General features: G+C 53.2%; 1 protein-coding gene across 3 annotated transcripts; it reads left to right on the top strand.

Annotated features, from left to right (window-relative positions):
- The first annotated feature begins 564 nt into the window (after nt 1-564).
- Nucleotides 565-23,802, top strand: FBLIM1 (filamin binding LIM protein 1). 3 transcript variants are annotated; one of them, XM_046662696.1, is made up of 9 exons: nt 565-587; nt 4,321-4,385; nt 4,797-5,057; nt 10,965-11,155; nt 11,769-11,886; nt 15,039-15,208; nt 17,318-17,496; nt 18,325-18,442; nt 22,309-23,802. In XM_046662696.1, the coding sequence occupies exons 3-9, from the start codon at nt 4,808-4,810 to the stop codon at nt 22,420-22,422; spliced, it is 1,140 nt and encodes a 379-aa protein (XP_046518652.1). In that variant the 5' UTR covers nt 565-587; nt 4,321-4,385; nt 4,797-4,807; the 3' UTR covers nt 22,423-23,802. The 3 variants fall into 3 exon arrangements, with proteins under 3 accessions (XP_046518652.1, XP_046518650.1, XP_046518651.1); XM_046662694.1 differs by lacking the exon at nt 565-587 and adding an exon at nt 617-721; XM_046662695.1 differs by lacking the exon at nt 565-587 and adding an exon at nt 1,211-1,556.
- Nucleotides 23,803-24,104: the final 302 nt, after the last annotated feature.

Raw genomic sequence — 24,104 nt, 5'->3', positions numbered from 1 at the left:
TGAAGGGTCCAGACAGGTAGTGACACCTCAAAACAGCAAATCCAGGTGACCTGCTCCACTGGGGCACCCCCTAAAAGAGCCCCAAGTCCAGCATATACTGACCCCTGACTGTGTGTGCTCTTCACTGTCATTATCACCTTTTATCCTCAGGCTGACCCGAGAGGTAGGCAGCCATGGCCCCCACTTTACAGACGAAAAAACTGAGGCCCGGGAAGGTAGAGTGGCCGCCAGGGATCAGACGGTTAGCGATCGGCCGTGGAGCTCAGGTCCACCTGACTCAGGACCCTGGGAGATCCCAGGCCAAACTGAGATGGAAGCACCCCTCCCCGCGACAGGGCGGGTGAGGCCAGCAACCCAGGTGACCCAGAGGAGGGGGAGGGTAAGGACCACTCAGGGTGCACAAAGGACCTGGGGGTTGGGCAGCGGGAGAGGCCGCCCACCCTCCAGGGGAAGGGAGGAGTGGTCGAGGGAACAAAGGGAGGAGGAGGGGGCGGCGCGGGGCGCGGCCGGGCAGGTGGGGGGGCAGGTAGGGGCCGCCTCCGCCGGGCGGGCATCCCGGGCCCCCTCCCGGAGCGTCACCTTTTATGGTAAGGCGGCCCGGGCGGCTGGGCGGAGGGAGGCGAGGGGCGGGGAGGGCGGAGCGGGCGGGAGGCGCCGCGCTGCTCCCGGCTCTGCTGGCTAGGGCGTCGGACCGGAGCCGCCGGGGGCGCGGGCGGCCCAGGTAAGCGGGGCGGGGGCGGGGGTCCCCTCCTTTCATCCCTGCCCCTGCCACACACAGGTGACAGCGCGGGCAGCCTGTGGCCAGAGCCCACCCCGCCCCCCGGCCGGGACCCCAGCCCCGGCGCTCCGGGAGGGGGCCTGCGGGACGCCGGGGAGGGGGCGCAGTCCCTCCCTCTCGGTCCCCGGAGTGGGGGAGAGGGCTGGTGTCCCTGCCCGGGAGCGGGGCGCCAGGGAAAGGGGTGGGCAGGGCGGAAGCTCCAGCACAAAGAGGACAGCGTCCCGCACATGGATCGAATTAAAGTCCCCGGCGGCGCCCCACAGTGACCCGGCCAGCCGCCCTGCTTGGCTGCTCGCGGGAGGGCGCCGGGTTTCCGGAGCTCCGGGCCCCTTTACCCGGCCAGGGTCAGGCGGGGGGAAGGAGGGGCCGCAGGGCTGCCCCTCTCTGGGCCTCAGATGTGGTCTGGGGCCGGGAAGGGGTGGGACTGGGCAATCCCCAAGGTGTGTGCCCCGGGGCATCTTGGCGTACGTCTCCAGCCCAGAGCTGAGGACCCCGGGAAGAGGCTGGGCAGCGCCTAGACCCGTGCTCATAATAATGATGGAAGCTAAGTCCGGTCCTCCCGGACCCTCAAGGAGCCCAGCCCCCAGGGGCTCCTCCACCCCTCAGGGGCTGAGTGACCTGCTGGCCTTCTCTTTGAACATACCGCGTACCAAGGTCTTGAGCACTGTCTTTTTACCCTCTCAGCCACCCTTCTGGACAGACCTCATTCTCACTTTATGAAAAAACTGAGGCCCAGAGAGGTTTAGTGACCAGCTCAGGATCACCCAGCAGGAAAGAGGTGGGGCCCCGTGTGAACCCAGCTTTGTGTGCCTCCTCCGCTTCCCTGGGGTGGGAGAGAGGGAGAGGGAACCCCTATGCAAGGCTGCAAGGGGCGCGGTCTCTCTCCCACTTCCAGCAAAGTTTAACCCGGAACTCAAGCATAGACTGCTTCATCCGAGTGTTAGAGAACACAGCTTAGAAGTGGTTCCAGAGTTTTTGGGAAGTAGTTAGAAGTAGGTAGGGGGATAGTGCGGAGCGGGGGGCGCTACCGGGAGCCCCTGGAGGCCCTCCCGCTCAGCCAGCCAGGCCCCTGCCGTGGGCTGCAGCTGAAGCGGAGCTGGGTGGGTGGCTGGACTCAGCTCCTTCCTTCCTCTTGACAGGAAATGACTTTCCTTCCCTTTGTTCCCACTTTCTCCCATCACCCGACTGGATCTCAGATTCGCCCTCTGGGGGAGGCAGGGTGGGGGGTCCCCTGGGTGCGGCTGGCTGGGAGGCCGCCCCGCAGGGAGCTTTCTCGCACATACCCCGCTCCAGGGTGACCTGGGGGCAGTAGGACCAGAGAGCAGCCAAGGCTCCCTTTCCCGCCCGGACCTGGCCTGACTGACGGGGCTTTGAAAATCCCCAGCTGGGCTCCTTCCCTGGGGCCTCAGGTCCCTGCAGGCACCACAGGGCGGGACTGCGGGGCGGGGGCGGGGGGGCTCCAGCTGTGAGCATCTGGCCTCTGCACTGGGATATTTGCCAAGGATGTTTTCCGAGAAACCGGCAGAGCCGACTTCCCGGAGGGGTGGGCTGGGGTGGAGTGGGGGTCAGAGCAGGGTGGGAGGGAGGCTGAGGGAGCATCTGCAGCAGTCCCTGGGGACGGCCCAGAATGTGCTGGCCACAAGATAATTGGTCTGCATTGGGCCATTCTGGGGTGAAAACAGGCCTGAGAATTTGGGGGCCCCTGTGCCATCCAAGGAAGAAAAAGTGTGTCGTCTCAGGTCCAAGGACACCCCCTGGACTCAGGTCGGATGGTGCTCCATTAGAATTCCAAGACTGCCATGGGTGGCCAGGAAAAGTCACTTAACCTCCTGGGGCCTCACATGGCCTGTCTGTAAAGTGGGGCATAAGGGGCGGCATTGAGAATGAGGGGAGCTTTGAGGCTCTGCGGGGGCCTGGCTCACAGGGAGCCAGCGCTTTCCCAGGAGCCCCTTGTTGTTCTCGAGTATTTCAGTCTCAGATGTCCTGGAAAATCCTTTACAAAATAGATCCTTAAACATAACAAAGTATAAAACCAAAGACTATGACAGCCAATATAAGCACATACACTTCCAACGTCACTTCCCAAACAAGAGGGAAAAGAGAAGCACTTTAAAAGAACTTCGAAAGCTTTCTTCATACATTGGTTTCTTATTCAGAACAGATACTTTATCATCAGACTGAGCTATGCATTTTCACCAAATATGTAAACCAATTTAAGAGGAATTTAGGAACATATGTTGTTCCTGTTGTCATTATTCTCTGCCCGTCACCCAGAGAGCCCGCAGTGGCCAGTGGACTCTGAGATACAGAGGGAGGCCTGTGTGGCCTCTCGGGACGTCAGCCCCACCCAGCATCCCCCACTAGTTGAGGTTCACTCTCTGGGTCCCCATGCACCTGTGGGCTGGGCTGTGGGGCCACGGCGGGGTGGGCCAGCTGGAGGGGGAGATAGAGGAGGCCACGTTTTTCACCCTGGGCACAGGCCCTGGGTGTCCAGGGAAGACCCCTGAGCCGAGTGGGGTCCACTCGCCCCACCTCATGGCCCCAGAGGCTACTGTCTGCAGGAACCCCCTGCGGGATGGGAAATGGGCTCTCCCTGGTCGGGGTGCCGCCCTGCTCCAAGATCCATGCTTTGATGCCCACTGTAAAGATCACAGACAGCTGAAGGCGCACGCGGCCACTTGAGGTTGTGGGGGGCAGACATGGTGACAGTGGGCCAGCATGTCCTGTGATGGGCTGTCATCACCCTGTGGAAGCAGACAACTGCCCCAGGGCAGGGCAGGGCAGGGTCAGGAATCAGGGGAGGCTTCATGGAGGAGGTGATGTTTGAGCAGGGCCTCTAAGAAAAACTGAAATTCACTCTGGAGGGAGCAGAAGAGAAAAAACAGGTGGTGGAAACACTCCAAGGCAGGTAAGGGAGAAAGACAGTCGAGGAAGGGTGAGTGGTCCAGGGTGGTCAAAAAAGAGGTTGAGGCCAGGGGAATTTGGACTTTATCTTGAAGGTAGTAGGGAGCCACGGAAGGCTTTTGAGTAGAGAGAAACAATCAGATTTATGCTCTAGAAAGATCACTCCAGGGACAGCATAGGAGGCAGGATTGGAGACCCTCGAGGCACCCACGCCCTTCTCACCCCGTGCCTGAACAGGACTGAGATTTTGGAGATGGGACAGAGTGAGAGATTCTAGCAGTAGAATCAGACTTGGTTGGCTGTGGGGGCTGACGGTGGAGAAAAAGATGCTGTCTCTTGGGCTGGGCTGGGAGAGGGCAGCAGAGCCAAGTGGCCAAGGTCGTGGGCTCTGGGTTCAAATCCCAGGTGGGCACTGCGAGACCCTACACAAGTGACTTCCCCTCCTTGTCTTGGTTTCCTCATCTGTGAGATGGGGATGGTCATAGTGCCCATCCCCCAGCGCACGGGCAGGAAGTGGCAGGGCCTCGCTGGCCCAGAGCAGGTCTCCCCAAACGGGAGCTCCAATTGTCCCCTCAGCCCCTCTGCCTCCTGGAGTCCAGCCCTGATGTTCTGACATCTGCGCTGTTTCCCTCCCGAAGTGGAGCTGGCCTGAACCTCGGGGACGGGGACGTCGGCTCAGCTCTCCCAGGAGAATCGATCCCAGGTGAGGGAGGTGACGTAGGGTGTGGCCCAGTGGTAGCCCGCTGGCTGGGGGTGGGGAGCCCGAGGCACTGGTCCTTCCTCTGGCTTCCGGGGAGGAGGGAAATTAATCCTTTGTGAGGTAAGCAGGGCAGGGCTGCCCTTAGCTCCTCCAGGTGCGTAGGTTGGGGGAGGGGCCGTCAGGACTGCTGGCTCCCACCTTGTGGCCATGTCACCTGGTGGGTACCTGCTCCACCCCCCACCCCCCCGCGGGACATCCCCAGCCCCTTCCTGGGCTGGGCTGGGGCGCTGGCGTGGTTGGGAGGAGGGAGGCCCCATGCCCTTGAGTTGTCTGCATGTCCAGGAGGAGTGTGCCCCGCCCCCTGCCCTGAGCCCTGCCCAAGCCTGAGCCCCACTGTGTCCCCGGTCCCCCCAGGAGCCAAGGCAATGGCCTTGAAGCCTGAGAAGAGGGTCGCCTCGTCTGTCTTTATCACCCTGGCCCCCCCACGTCGAGATGAGGCTGTGGCTGAGGATGTGAGGCGGGCAGTTTGCGAGGCTCGGCCTGGCCGCCCGTGGGACTCTCCTGCCCCAACGAAGGCACCCGGGGCCGGCTCAGCGGGGAGGCCCGGTCCCTGGACACCCCCTGGCAGAGCTGCAGCTTCAGTGCCGGCTGTACCCCCTCAGCTCTCCAATGGAGGTAAGAGGGTGAGGGGGCTGGGTGGGAGACTGGGTCAGAGGCAGCGCCGTGGTGGGGAGCGAAGGGCAGGCTCTGAGGCCATTCATTTATTGAGTACCTACTGTGTGCCAGGCAGACTCTGGAACACACCTACCTGGGTTTGAATCCTGGCTCTTCCACCACTTTGCTGTGTGACATTGGCAGGCCACTTAACCTCTCTGTTTCTCGGTTCCCTAATCTGTAAAATAGAAATAATGATAGTACCTTCCTCAAAGGGTTGTTGTGAGGATGAGATGAGTTAATACTTATGTGAAGTGTTTAGCCCAGCATCTGTCTCCTAGAAAGCGTTAAATGTGTGTTACCTGCCATAATTATTCTGGGCCAGACACTGGGGACATGAAAAGAGAGACAAGGTTTTCAGTCTGCATGAAACTTACCTCCTAGGGGCCGGCCCGGTGGTGCAGCGGTTAAGTGCGCACGTTCCACTTCGGTGGCCCGGGGTTCACCAGTTTGGATCCCGGGTGTGGACATGGCACTGCTTGGCACACCATGCTGTGGTAGGCATCCATCCCACATATAAAGTAGAGGAAGATGGGCATGGATGTGAGCTCAGGGCCAGTCTTCCTCAGCAAAAAAGAGGAGGATCGGCAGCAGTTAGCTCAGGGCTAATCTTCCTCAAAAAAAAAAAGTTTTTAAAGAAACTTACCTCGTAGTAGAAGAAACAGAGGTAATCAAAATACTATAAAGTCAGGTAGACACAAGTGCTATACAGGAATAAAACGTGGTGAAGAGGTGGGGGGTGCAAGTTTTTATGGGGTAGTCAGGATGGGTTCTCCAAGGAGGTGACATTTCAGCTCAGCTAAGACCTGAATGACAGGATGCAGGGGGGTGGTTGCAGTGTGAGGGGCAGTGGGAACAGCAAGTGCAAAGGCCCCGAGGCAGGAATGAATGGAAGTTGGAGGACCTGAAAGGTGGTGTTATTCTCTCTTGGGCTCTGCCTTTCATTTGCTGTGTGGTCTTAAGCAAGTTGTTTCCTTGCTTGGTTTCCTCCTCTGGAAAATGGAAATTTGGTCGTGTATGTGATGCATCCATCATAGAACGGAGACTCCATAAATGGCGTTCCTTTACCTCGTGCTTGGGCTGAGCTGGCCCTGTTGCCATAGTGACGGAGAGCCTTCCAGGCCTCTCTCCCTGCCATCCCCTGGAAGTCTCAGCCATTGGCTTGGGTGGAAGTGAGGAAGGACGACAACACAGGGCCCTGAGGCCGAGGGTGGCGTCTGACAAGGCACCAGCTGGAACAAGGAGGCACTGAGACACCAAGAGTGAGAGGCCAGCCCAGGGAGGCAGCTGAGTCTCCCGGAGTCCCCTGGGTCCTAGAGTGGGGCTAGGGCGGCCCTGTGCATCTATCACCATGGAAACCACTACAGACCAAGAGAAAATGCCAGTTAGGAGGTCAGAAAGGGGCAGGAGAAGGGGCCACACGTGGGCACATGTGAGACCACTGGGACATTCATGTGACATGCTTCTTCACTGTGACGCAGCCGCCTGACTGACCTTTCCTTCCTAACCGCACCTGCCACGAACAGTCTCCTGCAGCTGCTCCTCTGTGCATCAGGACCAAAATTCACACATCGGGACGTGTGAGCCAATGAGAAGAAATATGTCCCTTCTGGGTAGGAGAGGGAGCCCAGAAACATAGTTAGATGCCAAAATGCCAAAATTTCTAGGACATTTTCCTGAGTTATTGGAATTAGAGGCAGAAGATCTGGGGAGTGTGGTAACAAAGGCAGATCTTCCTGTGCGGGGTCGGGGGCGCGAGCCGCAGCTGGTGGGCCATTGTGCTTGCCATCTCGGGGTTCCGCCTCGAAGGAGGGAGTAAGTTCTAGATGAGCACGAGTCTGGCCTGAGCACAGAACACAAAGGCTGGCCCTGTAAAGCCATCGCTACAGCAGGCTGTCATCTGAGGCCTCAGGTAGTGCTTGTCCCCTCAGGAACGCACCTCACTTCTTAGCCCTTTTGTCCTGGAGGAATCCCCCTTCCCCTCACTCCTTCCCTGCTCCTGCTCGATCCTTGCAGCCACACCCCCTCCCTTACTCACAAGTCACTTTCTCGCTTCGCTTTTCTTTATAAGGCTGCTCCCCCCCCACCCCCCACTCCTGGCTCCTTGAACTGTATCATTGGTTCAGCTCGGCCCCTTTCTGTCCACCTGCCTTGTGGCCTCAAGTCCCTCTCTTGAATTCCTGCCCACCCGGCACAGCCTCTTGCCCGGAGCCTCAGGCAGGTCCTGGGAGAGGCCAGCGCTCCTGCTGGCTCTCTGTGATCTGGCTCCCGGCTCACATCAGCTCGTCCAGAGCCTGGTTCTCACACTACAGCAGCATCAGCATCACCTGGGGGCTTGTTCAGACACAGCGGGGTGGGGCCCAGGCATTTCTGATTCAGCAGGTCTGCGGTGGGGCCCAAGAATTTGCATTTCTCACACATTTCCAGGTAGTGCTAATGCTCTTGGTCTGAGGGCCACCCTTTGAGAACGACGACGGTCTGGTCCAAAGGCAGGCGTTGTGGACCAGGGCGTTCTCCAAGTGCGGCTTTGCACCGGCAGCATCAGCCTCACCTGGAGCTTTTCAAAAACTTACCTTCTCGGAGCCTACCCCAAACCTGCTGAGGCAGGAGCTCTGGGGGTGGGACCCAGGCATTGGCATTTGAACAAGGCTCCCCCCCGCCCAGATGATTCTGCAGCTTGCTCACAGGTCTAGAACAACCCTCCCATCTGTCCAGTCCCTTCAGCCCCTGGGAGAAAGGAGAGAGGTTCGTTATCTTTGTCGAATGGATGAGAAACCTGAAGCCCAGAGAGGTGCCCCGGTAAACTAGCAGAGAATGGGACCAGAGCCCAGGTCGTTGGGCGGCAGAGCCTCGCGCACTTTCCATCTGCTTTCCCTGGGTGTCTAGGGCAGTCTGACCTCGCCCGAGCCTGGCCCATGTTGTGCTGCAGTGACAGGAGGTGGCAAGCACCTCCCCGCCCTTTATCTTGGGGGCAGTGTTAATAGCGCTTACCCTCTACGTGGCAGTGGACAGGGGATTTTCCCGGCCGTGTTCACAGCCCCGCACCACAGCTTCTCTCCTGACTCCCCAGTCACCTCCTCCAGGGGAGCTGGGCAGCCCCTCGTGGGGGCCGCCTGGAGGGGTGGGAGTTACACCACGGCGAACGTTCGAGGAGAACCTGGGGCTGAGGCAGGAGCCAGGTGCCCCCCCCCACCTCCTCCCTCCCTCCCTGCCAGGAGCACCCAAAAGTCTGTGCATGACTAGGGGATAGGATCAAGGGCTGCTCCCTCGATGCCACTCCTGTGCCCTCCCTCTCTGTCGACCTCAGCTTTCAGGAGTAAGAGTTAAGCTGTGCTAATAAGGAAAATGACTTTGTGCCAGTGTATTTTTGTGTGTGCATGTGTGTTTGCTGTTGAGTTTTTTTCCCTTAATGAAACTTTCAAACGTACACAGAAGTAGAGGGAACAGGACAAGGAACCCTGTGTAGCCCACATCCAGTTTCAACAATTAAGATTTTTCCACATTTGTTTCATCTATTCCTTTCTTTCTTTTTTCTTTTGTGAAGTATTTTAAAGGAAACCCCAGTCATCAGGTGATTTCAGCCCCACATTCTTCAGGATGCATCTCTAAATATGGCCATTTTCTTACATAACCACAATGCCAAACAATGCCTAACAGAATCGGCAAGAATGCCTAATATTCTGTCCAAAATTAATTTTTCCTTGAATTGTCATAAAAATGCCTTTTAAGGGGCCAGCCCCATGGCCAAGTGGTTGGGTTCGCGCACTCTGCTTCAGCAGCCCAGGGTTTCGCCGGTTCTGATCCTGGGCACAGACATGGCACTGCTCATCAGGCCATGCTGAGGCCAGGTCCCACGTGCCACAACTGGAATGCACAACTGTGTACTGGGGGGCTTTGGGGGGAAGAAGAAGAGGAAAAAAGAAGAAGTTGGCAACAGATGTTAGCTCAGGTGCCAATCTTTAAAAAAAAAATGCCTTTTAACTGTTGGATTGTAGTGGAATGAATGGTTTACATTATGTCTTGTCTTTCTTTTGAGCTATATTATTCAATGGAATATTTAGCTTTTCCTCCAAATAAGGAGAATTAAATGAGATGATTAATCCTTTGAATCAGGATCCAAATAAAGTCCATAGTAGCACTGTCCAATAAAAATATAATGCGTCACAAATGTAAGCCTCATATGTAATTTAAAATTTTCTAGTATTCACGTTGAAAAAAGTAAAAAGAAATGTGATTTTTTTTTTTTTTTGCTCAGGAAGATTTGCACTGAGCTAACATCTGTTGCGAGTCTTCCTCTTTTTTTGTATGTGAGCTACCGCCAGAGCACAGCCACTGATGGAGGAATGGCGTAGGTCCACGCCTGGGAACTGAACCCAGGCCTCCAAAGCAGAGTGTGCTGACCTTAACCACTAGGCCACCAGGGCTGGCTTGGGATATTAATTTTCATAATATCTATTATGTAACCCAATATATAAAAATTATTATTTCAACATGTAATCATTATAAAAGTTATTAATGAGATATTTTACCTTCTTCTGTACTGAGTCTTCCAGCATATCTCAGTGTGGACTTTCCAAGTGCCCAAGAGTCACATGTGGCTGGTGGCTGCTTTATTGGACCCCACAAATATATACACTATAGTAATCATTTTTCTCTAAAATCTCTTAATTCTGAGGAAGCCCCCTCTCTCTCTCGCATGCCATTGCCTTGTTGCAGACATAGGTCAGTTTCTGTAGAATGTTCTGTATGTTGATCTCTTTGCTTCCTTGTGGTCTCGTCAACTTGCCCCTCTGTTTCCGCATTTATTATAAATGGAAATTAACTCTAGAGACCTGATTAGATTGAATTTGTGTTTTGTTTATGTTTTGGGGGGGTTTTGATAAGAACCTTTCAGAGGTGGTACCTTCCCACAGTGTGATGGGAGTCAGAGACCCCTGGTATCTGCTGAGGTTAGAGTGGGCTCAGGTGGTGGCAGTCTGACCCCTCCTTTGGAAAGTTCTCCATCAACCTTTCCCCTAATGCTTTCAACGCCCAGCAGTCATTCCCCGGCTCTGTGATTTACCTAGGGGGTGGTTCCCACACTTGAGGGGCAGCAAGCTCCACAGATCTGGGCCCCCCCAGATTCTGACTCTGCAGGTCTGGGGCCGGCCCAGGAGCTGCCTTTTTTTTTTAATATTTTATTTTTCCTTTTGTTTTTTTCCCCCAAAGCCCCCCAGTACTCAGTTGCATATATTTTAGTTGTGGGTCCTTCTTGTCGTGGTATGTGGGATGCCGCCTCAGCATGGCCTGATGAGTCGTGCCATGTCTACACCCAGGATTTGAACCGGTGAAACCCTGGGCCGCCAAAGCAGAGTGAGTGAACTTAACCACTCAGCCACGGGGCCGGCCCCCAAGGAGCTGCCTTTCTGACATCCTCCCACATGCTGCCGCAGCCGCTGCTGGTCCAGGCGGCACACTTTGAGAACTGCAGCCCTAGGGGTTGGTTTTGCTTGTATTTCAACAAGTGCCCTCTAGCGCCTGGGTGAGGGAGGGCTGTTATGGAGGGCTTTGACAGCGACTGTGTTCTGAGCCTGTGCCATGTGCCATCCACTATGCCGAGCCCTTACCTGCATCATCTCATTTGACCCTCACAACCCTAAGCAGTTAATACCCGTTTTCCCAATAAGAAAACTGAGACTCAGAGAGATTAAGTCTTTTGCCTAAGGACACACAGCAAGTCAGTGGCAGAGTCAGAGATGGAACCCAGGTCTGGGTGACCCTGGACTCGAGCCCTTAGCCACCGCGCTGTATGGCCTTCCGGGCAAGTAGACACCTCCTCTGTCCACCTGCAGAGACTCTGCTCAGCCCTCTGTCCCCTTCTGGTTGCAGGATGTCCTCTTCCTCCTCCTACCCTGGACAGCGAGGGCGCACTCCCCGACCTGGACCTCCTCCCGCCTCCGCCACCGCCCCCACCGGCATACCTGCCTCCTCCGGATGAGGAGCCCCCTGCCCCCGTGGGCGCCTCACTCGTCTCTGACCTAGAGCAGCTGCACCTGCCCCCACCCCCGCCCCCACCACAGGTACTGCCAACCCCTTGGTCCCTAACGGAGCCCCATGGGCTGGGGGCGGGAGTCTGGGCCTTTCAGGGAGTTAAGCCTGGGGGTCATCTGGTCCATTCTCCGGCTCGAGGCAGTCCCTCTTCTTAGCCCATTCAGGCCGGTACATATTGGGCCTGTTTTTCAAGATCCCCAGAGAAGGGGTGCCCCTCCCTCTTCCCCCCATGCCCGCTCCAGCTCTGAGCAGACGGTTCTTTGTCTCTAACCCAGATCCCTGATGCTGCATAGGAAACCCATTTATAATCCTCTGCTCTTAACAGAGGCTGTTATAGAAATGGGAGGGGTTCCAGGCCAAGGGAAAGCCTGATTCCAGGAGATTCCTTAGAAGTCGAGCTAAGCAGCTTTGACTGGTTGAGGGAACCCAGGGCAAGGAGCTGGGAGACCTGGGCTCCGGCTGTCACTGTAACCCTCCTGCTGAGTGACTTCAGACAGGTCACTTGCTTCTCTGGGCCTCAGTTTCCTCCTCTCTACAATGGGGCTAATTGTGTCTGGTGCCACCAGGTGAGGAGCAGAGCTGAGAGGGCTGTGTGGGGTCCCCCCTGGATGACACCTCTCCTGCCCCGCCTTGTCCCCACAGTCCTTGGCAGAGGGGCCTTCACTCCAGCCTCGGCCCAATCATCTTAGGGCGGCAGAGGAGGAGCTGCCGCCTCCCCCAGAAGAGCCTGCTGGCCTCCCCGAGAGAGAGGCGTCGACAGGTACGGGGACAGGGCTGGAAGGATTCTAGGCTGGTCCCCAGGGCCCTCGGGGTGGGGCACGGGCTTCAGGTGGGAACTGGGAGAGCAGGGACCACCAGTGTCCGCCCCAGCTCATGGCACAGTGACGGGCCCGATAGTTTACATCAGCTCTATTTTTAAAAAATTTTTTTATTGCATTCATAATAGTTTACATCAATGTGAGATTTCAGTTGCACATTATTTCTTGTCTGTCACCACATAGGTGCTCCCCTTCACCCCCTGTGCCCACGTCCCACCCCACTTCCCCTGGTAACCACTGAGCTGTTTTCTTTGTCCATGTGCTTGTTTATACTCCACATATGAGCGAAATCATAGTGTTTGTCTTTCTCAGTCTGGCTTATTTCTTTTAGCATAATTCCCTCCAGTTCTTTCCATCTTGTTGCAAATGGGATGAATTTGTCTTTTTTTCTGAGTGAGTAGTATTCCATTGTGTATATATACCACCTCTTCTTTACCCAGTCATCTGTCAGTGGGCACTCAGTTTCCATGTCTTGGCTATTGTGAATAATGCTGCTATGAACATAGGGGTGCATATGTGACTTTGGATTGTTGATTTCAAGTTGTTTGGGTAGATACCCAGTAGTGGGATAGCTGGGTGTATGGTAGTTCTATTTTTAGTGTTTTGAGGAATCTCCATACTGTTTTCCACAGTGGCTGCACCAGTTGGCATTCCCACCAGCAGGGTATGAGGGTTCCCTTCTCTCCAAACCCTCTCCAACATTTGTTATTCTTAATCTTAGTGATTATAGCCATTTTAACAGGCGTAAGGTGGTATCTTAGTGTAGTTTTGATTTGCATTTCCCTGATGATTAGTGATGTTGAACATCTTTTCATGTGTTTATTGGCCATCTGTATATTTTCTTTGGAAAAATGTCTGTTCATCTCCTCTGCCCATTTTTTGATCAGGCTGTTTGTTTTTTTTGTCGTTCAGTTGTGTGAGTTCCTTATATCTTATGGAGATTAACCCCTTTCAGATATGTGATTTGCAAATACTTCCTCCCAATTGGTGGGTTGTCTTTTTGTTTTGATCCTAGTTTCTTTTGCCTTGCAGAAGCTCTTTAGTCTAAGGAAGTCACACTTGTTTATTTTTTCTTTTGTTTCCCTTGTCTGAGAAGACACGGTATTCGAAAAAATCCTTTTAAGTTCAATGTCAAAAAGTGTACTACCTATATTACCTTCCAGGAATTTCATGGTTTCAGGACTTAAGTCTTTGACCCATTTTGAGTTTATTTTTGTGTATGGCATGAGATAGTGGTCTACCTTCATTCTTTTGCATGTGGCTGTCCAGTTTTCCCAACACCATTTATTGAAGAGACTGTCTTTTCTCCATTGTATGTTCTTGGCACCTTTGTCGAAGATTAGCTGTCGTAGATGTGCGGTTTTATTTCTGGGCTTTCAGTTCTGTTCCATTGATCTCTGTGCCTGTTTTTGTCCCAGTACCATGCTGTTTTGACCACTATGGCTTTGTAGTACATTTTGAAGTGAGGGATTGTGATACCTCCAGTTTGTTCTTTTAATTCAGGGTCTTTTATTGCCCCATATGAATTTTAGGATTCTTTGTTCTATTTCCATGAAGAATGTCATTGGGATTCTGATTGGGATTGCATTGAATCTGTCGATTGCTTTGGGTAGTATGGACATTTTAACTATGTTTATTCTTCCAATCCACGTGCATGGAATCTCTTTCCATCTCTTTACGTCATCATCTATTCCTTTCAATAATGTCTTATAGTTTTCATTGTATAAGTCCTTCACTTCCTTGGTTAAATTTATTCCTAGATACTGTATTCTTTTTGTTGCGGTTGTAAATGGAATTGTATTCTTGAGTTCCCTTTCTGTAAGTTCGTTATTAGAGTATAGAAATGCAACTGATTTTTGTAAGTTGATTTTGTACCCTGCAACTTTAACTTTTAGTTGTTAATTATTTCTAACAGTTTTCTGATGGATTCTTTAGGGTTTTCTATATATAAGATCATGTCGTCTGCAAACAGTGAGAGTTTCACTTCTTCACTCCTTATTTTTACATCAACTTTATTTTTATTGCCGTAAGCTTTTTGCCTTTATAACTAAAATCCATTTACACATCGATCAGCAAAATTTGCTATGATAGCAAAAATGCCTTGAGGTTTTTTTCTCTAATTTTTTGAATACAATATGTGAAAGGGTACACAGTGAGAAGTCTCCCCTCAGCCCCATCCCTGTATCGCCCAGCTTCCTGCCACATAGACAGCCTCTGTTGTCAGTGTCTTCCATGTCCTTCCAGAGACATTTTATGCGTATCAAGCAAGTATAAATGTGTCTGCTGCCTCCCATTTTCCCACAAATAGTAACAAACTCTGCTGTTCTGCACTTTGCTCTCTCTGCTCCATACATCTTAGCGTTCCTTCCATGTCAGATCATAAAGCGGCTCCTTATCTTTTTCACAGCTGTGTAGTATTCCTTAGTATGCATTTAACCAGTTTCCCATGAGAGTACTTAGGTAGTTTCTTACGGTGACAACTAATGCTGAGATGAATTGCTTGGCAGATAGGTCATTTTGCCTGTGTGCAAGTTTGTGAGATAAATTTCTAGAAGAGAAAGTACTGTGGTCAAAGGCTAGGTGCATTTGTAACTTTGATATTTTTGCCAAAATACCCTTCTTGGCCATCCTATCTACACTCCCCTCAGCGGTGTCTGAGAGCCCGTTTACCCACAGTCTCTCCAGCACCATGTGTTACTCTAAGAAACGGCTATTACGTGCGGAAAGGCTTTCTCTGCTCCCAGTTTATAAAGCATCCCCTGGTTTCTTCTAGTGTTCTGATGGTTTCATTTTCACATTTAGGTCTTCAAGACATATGAAATGATCTGAGTAGAAGGTGTCTCGATGGAGCCCCTCCTTGAATTTTTTGCAGATGGCAACCCAGTTGTCCTGACACAGCATCTCCTGATTTTGGCTTTTCAGGGGCCATTCACATTCCTTCCTCCTGCTCCTCGTGACCCTCTCATGAGCCGAGGCCACACTCACAGCCCCGGGGCTCCAGGCAGAGACCTGCGCTCTGGGCAGGTTCTGGGCGGTGATTGGGTGCAGTACTCCCAGGCTGGGTGGATCACGGCCCGTGTCTCCTCTTCCCCAGACATCTGTGCCTTCTGCCACAAGACCGTGTCCCCCCGAGAGCTGGCCGTGGAAGCCATGAAGAGGCAGTACCACGCCCAGTGCTTCACGTGCCGCACCTGCCGCCGCCAGCTGGCCGGGCAGAGCTTCTACCAGAAGGACGGGCGGCCCCTCTGCGAGCCCTGCTACCAGGTAACCCCTGCGGCGGGCTCCGCACACCAGGCGCTGAGCTGGGCACTTGACGGACATCGGTTTATTTCATTCCCCTCCACCACACTGGGAGGTGGGCACTCTTGACCCATTTCACAGATGAGGAAGCTGAGGCTCAGAGGGCAAGGAGCTCAGCCAAGGTGTACAGTATTCGTTCCTGCGGCCGCGTAACAAATTACCACAAACTTGATGGCTGCAATCAACACGCATTTATTCTCCTACAGTTCTGGAGGTTGGAAGCCCTCAATCCATTTCACTAAAGTCGAGGGGTCGGGGGAATCTCTTTCCTTGCCTTTTCCAGCTTCTAGAGCTGCATTCCTTGGTTCCTTTGTCCATCTTCAAAGTCAACCGTGTAGCATCCTGCTTCAGTATCATATTTCCTTCTGTGTCGAATCTCCCTCTGCCTCCCTCTTATAAGGACACTTGTGATGACATTTAGGGCCCGCCTGGATAATCCAGGATAATCTCCCCATATTGAGATCCTTAACTCAGTCGCATCTGCGAGTCTCTTTTGCCACTGGAGGTCGTCACAGGTTCCAAGCCTTAGGACCTGGATATCTTAGGGACATCATTCAGCCTAGCACGCAAGGTCACACTCCAGAAGGCAGTGGAGCTGGGGTTCTCCCTGAGGCCCGTCTGGTTCTGGAGCCTCCTGTGGTCTTGCCACTCTCTCACCTAGAACCACGAGGTTCCAGTGCAAGGTCTACTGGGGGCATCTGTGTCACCTCAGTACCAAATGCAGTCTGGGAGAGCCGGTGTGGATGCCAAGGTATTGGAATTGCTGACTCTCCGATGGTGGGTGGTGGTGTTTTTCTGTGGTTACAGACCCACAGACGCATCACCTGGGTGTGCGTGGGCCGCACCTTGTCCTCTTGAATTGGGAGCACCTGGCAATCTGCATTTTCAACAAGTCAGGTGATTCTGATAAACATTGAAGTTTGAAAACTGCTGATTTGTGGAGTTAGAATATTTGGAGTTGGGACTATCGAGAGAAATCAGAACACTCTGATCAGAGGCAGCGAGGCACGTGGGCGGAGAAAGGAGCCAGGCCTCCCCCCGTCCCTCTGACCCCGTCAACGTGACGGTGGGGGCGTCCTTCCCCTCTTCCCTCAGCTCGAAGCCAGGCAGGGGGAGACACTGAGCGGAAGCGGGTTGAAGGTGACTTCCAGCTGGAAGCAGCCGGGAGGGACTTGAGCAGTGTGCTGGGAGGGAAGGGCTGCCCCCCTAAACTTATCTGTCAGATGAAATCAGGTGAAAATGAACAGGAACACGGTCAGGAAGTGGGGGGGACATGTCTAGGAGAAAAGGTGGGAGGGTAAGTGAGAGGCCCTTGGCTCGGCCTCAGCAATCTCTCTCTCTCACTAATCCCTCTTCATTCCAGAAGAGACTTGAGGCAGCTTATAAGAATGCACATGTACCTATAGTCAACAACAATGTTGTACACTTAAAAATTTGTTAAGAGAGTAGATCTCATGTTGTGATTTTAGCACAATAAAATAAAATTTTCAAAAAAGAATGTGCATAATAATGATGTAAAATAAACACACAAAGAAATCAGAACAGGGGAAAATCTAAGTGAAAAGTGAGATGAAACCAGAGGGAAAGTTAGTACCTGAAAATCTATGAATGAAAGACTCCTACAGTTGTTCCTAAAAGTACAGCATGGAATTTGACTCTGAGCTTCCAAGTGGCCAAATGGAAAAGGGAAGGAGTTTCGAGGTTTATTGCCCATAAAATAAAAAGCACACCAATTCCTCCGGGAATTCCTTTTCCTGACTCTGAGGTTTAAGAGAAATTTCTCCCATGGGCCCTGGGGGACCCTGGCCTCAAGCATTTCCTAGAAACAAAGAATGCAGTAGCAGCTTCATGGCAGGATTCCTCACAGTAAGCTGAGGATATGCTGCCAAACTCGATCCATTGTAAGCAGTGTGGAGGTTTTGGCATAGTAGTTACAGGCCGATTGACGAATGTAAGCCCCTCTCCTGTACCCCTGGCCTTCTGGGCCCCTGTGGGTAGCCAGTCAAATGCCCCTTGTGGCTTAGAGTGGGCATACCCATGAGATGGCTCTAAGGCAATGGCCCTCTGTCCCAGGACACCCTGGAGAAATGTGGCAAGTGTGGCGAGGTGGTCCAGGAGCACATCATCAGGGCCCTGGGCCGGGCCTTCCACCCCACCTGCTTCACGTGTGTGACCTGCGCCCGGTGCATCGGGGACGAGAGCTTTGCCCTGGACAGCCAGAATGAGGTGTACTGCCTGGATGACTTCTACAGGTACGAGAGGGGTCCGAGCACGGGGGGCAGGGAGTGGGACTCAGGCAGACGGAGGAGCCAAGCCTGAGTGGGGGCCTGGGTCACAGCTTTCCTGCGGCCTCCGGGTGCGCAGAAACCAGGTCTTCTGTTCCACACACCATAGATGCAACCGTGTGCCTGCTCGCAGCTAACAACTTTTTGAGCACCTGCATCCTCAAAACTCTCCTGTCAAGCAGGTGCTCTTCAGGCTTCTATTTTACCAAATGTGGAAACCGAGGCCTGCAACAGATAGGTAGGCACAGTCTCCCAGCCGGCGAGTAGGGAAGCTGCGATTCAGACCCCAGTGACCTGACTTCAGGGCCTTGCTCTCGATCCCCAGAGCACAGGGCTCCCCTCGGAGCTGGAGCCGTAGGAAGCAGCAGTGACACAGACATCCGTGATGCTCAGTCCCTGCCCTCGAGTTACTCACTGCCCAAGGGGAAAGGCAGATATGCCTGTTAAAAAAGAAAGGACAGAAGCAGCAAAAGCAGTGGCCTATACAAATGGCATGGCTCCAAGCCCACTGAACACACGTGGGATTTCTCTGCTTTCTCAAATTCTGACATTCCCCAGTCACTTCCTTGTCTCCGCTAATTACACCCTGGGAAGCTGGGTCTAATTACACAGGTCTCTCCATCCGCTCCTGCTGGGAAGAAAGAGACATTTGTGGTTGTAGCTCCAGGTGCAGTCACATAGCAACGGGCTTGAAATAGCTCTGGGAGGTGAACTGGAGCCAGCCCGAGCTCTGACAGCTAATTTCTGCGGGCGTCGGCGTGAACACCTCCCGAGCGTGGGTTCCTCTCCCTCTAGGAAATTCGCCCCTGTGTGCAGCATCTGTGAGAATCCCATCATCCCCCGGGATGGGAAGGATGCCTTCAAAATCGAGTGCATGGGAAGAAACTTCCATGAAAATTGCTACAGGTGCGAGGTGAGTGGAGCAGCGATGATTTCATGACAGCTGTCGGTCCTGTTCAATCACCGCACGAGCCCTGGTGGGAGCCTGCCGTGTGCCAGGCCCTGTGCCAGGACAGTCACAGTGGGGGCTCTGCTCTCCAATTGCTCACTGTCCAATAGCAGAGACAAATTAGAATGGAGATAATTACAAATATAGACTGTTACTCAGAACTCTTTAAGTTAATGATAGAAACCAAACCCGACCTGCTTTCTGCAAGAAAGGATTTCTCCTGGGAAGCCTCATGCTGGTGATGTCATTGATGACATCAAAGGGTATCATCAGGGCGCTCTCTCCATCTCTTGGTTCCGTGCTTTTTGGGTGTTTGCTTCATTTCCTCTTCCTGTAAGCTGGCGTCCTCTGTGAGGAGGGGGACACAGTCAGTGCACAGCCATGGTTGGCCCAGGTTTACGTCCTTTCAACTTAGAAACCCCATCCAAGGATCCCATACAGTCCCAAGAAGGCCTTTGATTGGCCCAGCTTGGGTCCCATGCCCATTCTGGACCAATCATGACCAGGGGGTATGACTGACAACTCCTAGGGCCAGGGAGGCAGAACCATATGGAACAGAGAAGGGTTGATTCAACCATAGGAAGGAAGGAAGGAATGCTGGGCAAACCCACACCATAGCTCTCCTTTCTGGTGCTGGGAAAGAGCATGTGTAAATCAGCTTTGGGACAGTGATCAAGTCTAGCCAGGGTGGGGGAGGCAAGGCAGTCTCCTAGAGGAGGTGATGCTTAGCCTGCATCTCTCAGGAGGAGTATGAGTTGCCAGATATTTGGAGAAGGCAGAGGCGGTCCAGCCAGAGGGTCTGTAAGGACCCACTTTGACATGAGCAAGCCTGAAGAATCAGAGGCAGTGGAAGTTTCTGGTTGTTTCTAGAGTGTAGAGTGGGGGAGCGTGTGGTAGCAGTGAGGCCACAGAAAAGGAGAGGGCCTCATGTGCCAGGCTGAGGAGTCTGGACTGCAGGGAGGGGTGAGGCCGAGAAGGGGAGGCTGGTTAGAAGCTGGTGCAGTAGTCCCGACAAGAATGTCCAGGGTATCGCATAGGACCCTTGGCTCAGAAGGGTCTCAGGCCTGCTCTGCAGCTCTACTGTCACCATCTGAAAATTCTTCATTTTGAACAAGGGGCTTTGCATTTTCATTTTGTCCTGGACCCTGCAAATTATATGCTCAGTCCTGTTGAGGAGTCTCCAAGAGTCCTCCGCCTCTTCCATTGTCACTCCCATGTCACTGATGTTTCTGTCTTCTCTGGCGATAGCAACAAAGGTAGCAACTTTTATGGGTGTCACCTAAGTGGGCAGTCCCAGGGCAAATCTCTTCATCAGCCAGTGAGTAATTCTAAACATTTGTCGAACAGATACATGGAGCCGAGGGGCTGTTTTCACTGAGAGTGACAGGGGAGCTTGGTAGAGAAGTTGACAGAATGCTTCGTGACTATGTTGTCTTTATTGGTTATAGTTCAAGGTTTGGCTGATAACGCATCTTTTTGGGTTTTTTTTTTTAAATATATGTGGGTTTTTTGGGAAAGATTTTATTTTTCCTTTTTCTCCACAAAGTCCCCCAGTACATAGCTGTATGTATATATTGTTTTAGTTGTGGGTCCTTCTAGTTGTGGCATGTGGGACGCCGCCTCAGCATGGCCTGACGAGCAGTGCCATGTCCGCTCCCAGGATTCGAACCGGCGAAACCCTGGGCTGCCGAACCAAAGCACGTGAACTTAACCATGGGGCCGGCCCCTGATAACGCATCTTGAAAAAACAATGATGAAATTCAAGTGCTGTTATCTCCCCCATCGCCCTCATAAGGTCCGGTGGTGATCAGCTTTTCCCTGAGCCTGGCTGGTGAGCAAATGAACTGACCCTGCTGGTCCTTGGTCAGCTCGGTGAAGGCCACTGTGAGCATCACCCAGGCTGTTGCCGAAAGGCAGAGTTTGGTCTCTTTTACATTTCCTACAGTAAGGCTTGAACCTCAGTGGCCTGGAGCAGATTTGGGGTGCTCTTCTCTAGGAAGGGAGATGGGTCAAGGCGCCGTCCACACTCCTCTCATTCCTGCTTGTGGTCCATGGTATTTATTCCCATTGTTGGAAGGGTCACAGTACTTTTATACCTGGGCAGTATTTTTTAATATATAAAATGCTTTCATGTACATCGGCTTATTTAATCTTTTTTTTTTTTTTAAAGATTTTATCTTTTCCTTTTTCTCCCCAAAGCCCCCCGGTACATAGTTGTATATTCTTCGTTGTGGGTCCTTCTAGTTGTGGCATGTGGGATGCTGCCTCAGAGTGGTTTGATGATGCTCCCTCAGCATGGTTTGATAAGCAGTGCCATGTCTGCACCCAGGATTCGAACCAATGAAACACTGGGCCGCCTGCAGCAGAGTGCGCGAACTTAACCACTCGGCCACGGGCCAGCCCCGCCTTCTTTAATCTTAATCATGAATTTGCGAGGTGGGATTTATTGTCTCCATTTAAGATGAGGAAACTGAAAAATGGAAAAACTAAAAAGAAAAAAAAATGGGGCTGGCCCCATGGCCCAGTGGTTAAGTTAGCAAGCTCCTCTTCAGCGGCCCAGGGTTTCACAGGTTTGGATCCTGGGTGGGGACATGGCACTGCTCATCAAGCCATGCCGAGGCGGCATCCCACATGCCACAACTAGAAGGACCCACAACTAACTAAAAATAGATAACTATGTACTGGGGGGCTTTTGGGAGAAAAAGGAAAAATTTTTTAAAAAGTTAAAAAAACTTTTAAAAAAATGAGGAAACTGAGGCTGCGAAAAGTGGCTGCGACCCTCGTTTGTCTGGGCTGGGTCTAGCCGGCTTTCTGCCACAGCTCCTTTGCAGCCTGCGTGACTCGGTCATGTTGGAGGGGTGTCCTGACTTGATTCTAATTTAGGAGAGGTCACATGTGCCCCTGTGGAACTTGAGGTTTGGCAGTGATGCTCTCAGACTGCCGAGTGAGCGGCCATTAGGAACAGTGCAGATCCTGGCGTGGAACAGCCCAGGTGTCCACTTGAAATACTCGAGGTGCCACTGCACCTCATGTCGGGAAGAGACGCACGAGGGTGCCCTCCCAGGCTGGGCGTGCTGGGTCAGGTTGGCACCAAGGACCCCAGAGTTATCTCTGTGGGGAGATCAATGCAGCTTCCAGAGGATACCAGCTGTGACCTGAACCGGGTCTCCGGACACTGATCGTTCCCATCGTTACTGCCCAGCGCGTGTCCAAGTGAGGCCCAGATGAGGTGCGGGCCTGCGACAGAGTGAAGTTGGCAAAGTTTGGGCCCCAAACCCCATCCTCCTCATTTTCAAATCCTTTGGTGGTTTGAAAAATTGGAAATAGTAAGTTTGTCTCAATGTTGAAGCTGCGTAGCTGTGGAGCAACAAAAAGACCCCTGGGCTTTGAGCCTGGAGACCTGGTCCTGTCCCAGCTCTGGAACCAGCCATGTGACCCAGGACAGGCCCCGCCCCTCCCCGGACTTCAGTGTCCCGGCCAGAAATGAAGGGACTGGATAGATTCAGTCGCTCGCTCAGCAGATATTTATCGCGTGCCTGAGCTGCACCAGGCTCTGGTCTAGGCGGGATCTAGCAGGAAACGGGGTTCCTGCCTCACAGAGCTTGCATCCTAAAGGGGCTGCTGGTGGTTAATAAGGCCCTTCCAGCCCTTTCCGTGATCCCTCAGGGGACTTCCCCACTCAGGGGCCCCTCTTCTCCCGGAGTCCTCAGTTCTCCCTCAACTAGTTCAGTCCACCCCATCAGCAAAAGCTGGCTGAGTCCCCACCCCGTGCGGGCCCTGGGCTGCAGCGCCCAGGCCTGGGGTCCTCCACACGTGCCTTGTTCCCGCAGGACTGCCGGATCCTCCTGTCTGTGGAGCCCACAGACCAAGGCTGCTACCCGCTGAACGACCGTCTCTTCTGCAAGCCGTGCCACGTGAAGCGGAGTGCTGCGGGGTGCTGCTGAGGACACGCACCGGCCTTGGGGCCGTGAGCTGCCCGCGAGCCCCAGGTGGGGTGGGTGGGGGTGGGGGCTCTTCCCTGACTTGGTTTCCCTTCCTGACCTGCTCTTGCGCACTCTCCTTTGGAGCCACAACAGGGCCCAGTCTGCAGCTCTGCCCATCACGTCTGGGCCCTGGGGGCTGAGCCGCCCCTCCCCGCAGCTCAGAGGTTGGGGGCTGGCAGACAGTCCCCCTCACACTGACAACTGCTCCTTCTACCCTCTGGGCGCTGGAAGGCTCCATACCATGAGCATCGTTCCCGGAGTTCCCACCTCCGAAGCTCTGGCCCCTCTTGAGCGCTGGCCTTGACCCCCATTTCCAGCGGCGAGTTGGGGCGAGTCTCCAGATGGCACCCTGTGTCCTTAGCAGTGACCCTTAGGTGGCCAGTAGGGGGTGCTGAGACCAGCTCTGGCTTGCAGGACTGAGCTGTTTGAGCAAAACTCCAAGGTCCTTTAAAAAGGGCTTTTTAAAAATTTGAGGTTTAAATGATGGGAAACATTCTTTGGATACTTTTTAGTGGGGGAGGAATCTTAATAGGAAGTGTCCCCCTTTTGTTCATAAATGTACAAGAATGTGACCTATTGGTGGCACGGCCATGGACTGCCCACCTGGGCACCTGCACCTGGCCTTCTGGTGCCTCCTCCGCGTGCAAGAGTAATTCAGCAGACCTGGATTGTGCGCCTGTCGTATGCCGGGCAATGGTGCCGGAGCTCTGAGAGTTTGGGGCCGTGCACCCCCACACGCACACACGCAGACTCACACACTCCCCCAGGACAGTGCCAGGACTCCTCCAGGGTGTCCCTTCAGCCTTCCTGGTTATCTCCCGAGTCCCACTCGGGCCCTCCAGCCCAGGCTGCCCTGTGACCACTGCCTCGTTAAGGCCACGCCTAGAAAATTTTTTTCCCTTTTAAGGAAAATCACTCTTGTTGCTTTGTAACTTCTAAGACATTTTGTAGGGCATGAACAAATTAAACCAAATGTGCTTTCCTCCTGGCCTTGGCCTGATGGACCAGGCGCTCCTAGGAGGATGCCCCTGGTTCCTAGCGCCGTGTTTCTCTGTAGAGCCCTCGGGGGCTTCAGACAGCGCACAGCTTCTTGCCAGAAGCTTAGAGCAGCGAGTTCCAAACTCCAGGCACCCACAATAGCACCTCTACAGTTTTTGTCATACCCAAGGACCACCTACTCTCTTACTTCCTTAATATTTTCTTTAGCTCAACATTTCTTTTCTTTTCTCACTTCCCACTTTAGTCTTATGCTAAACAATATATCTATGAAGTCACACGTCGATGTGCTAGTAATGTTTTTTCCTATTACACATGAAAATAAATGCATAACTATTAGAAATGCGTCTGTGTTCCAGCTACAATCTCGCCTAGGTAAACAGTGCTGGCCTTTGGTAGTATAGTAGCACTGGAAAGATGTTTGTTGGGCATCTGCTCACTGAGTCACAAGTGTCCAGAAAGTGCCTGCAGCTCCTTCCCCCCAAACTGGGGCTCAGCTCAGTGGATCAAGGAACTCATGTTCCTCCTGAGCCCGGCAGTGACATCTTGCACCAGCATGCTGCTCCTGGACACAAGCCACCAGCAATGAGGTTGGCTGCAGGGTGTCCAGGGTGGGGCCCTCTAGGGCCACCAGATCCTTCAGCAGA

The sequence above is a fragment of the Equus quagga genome, chromosome 5, assembly GCF_021613505.1.
Source record: "Equus quagga isolate Etosha38 chromosome 5, UCLA_HA_Equagga_1.0, whole genome shotgun sequence".
In the NCBI taxonomy this organism is placed as follows: domain Eukaryota; kingdom Metazoa; phylum Chordata; class Mammalia; order Perissodactyla; family Equidae; genus Equus; species Equus quagga.
The sequence above is the reverse complement of the archived record's forward strand: the minus strand, read 5'-3'. Positions and strand labels throughout refer to the sequence as shown.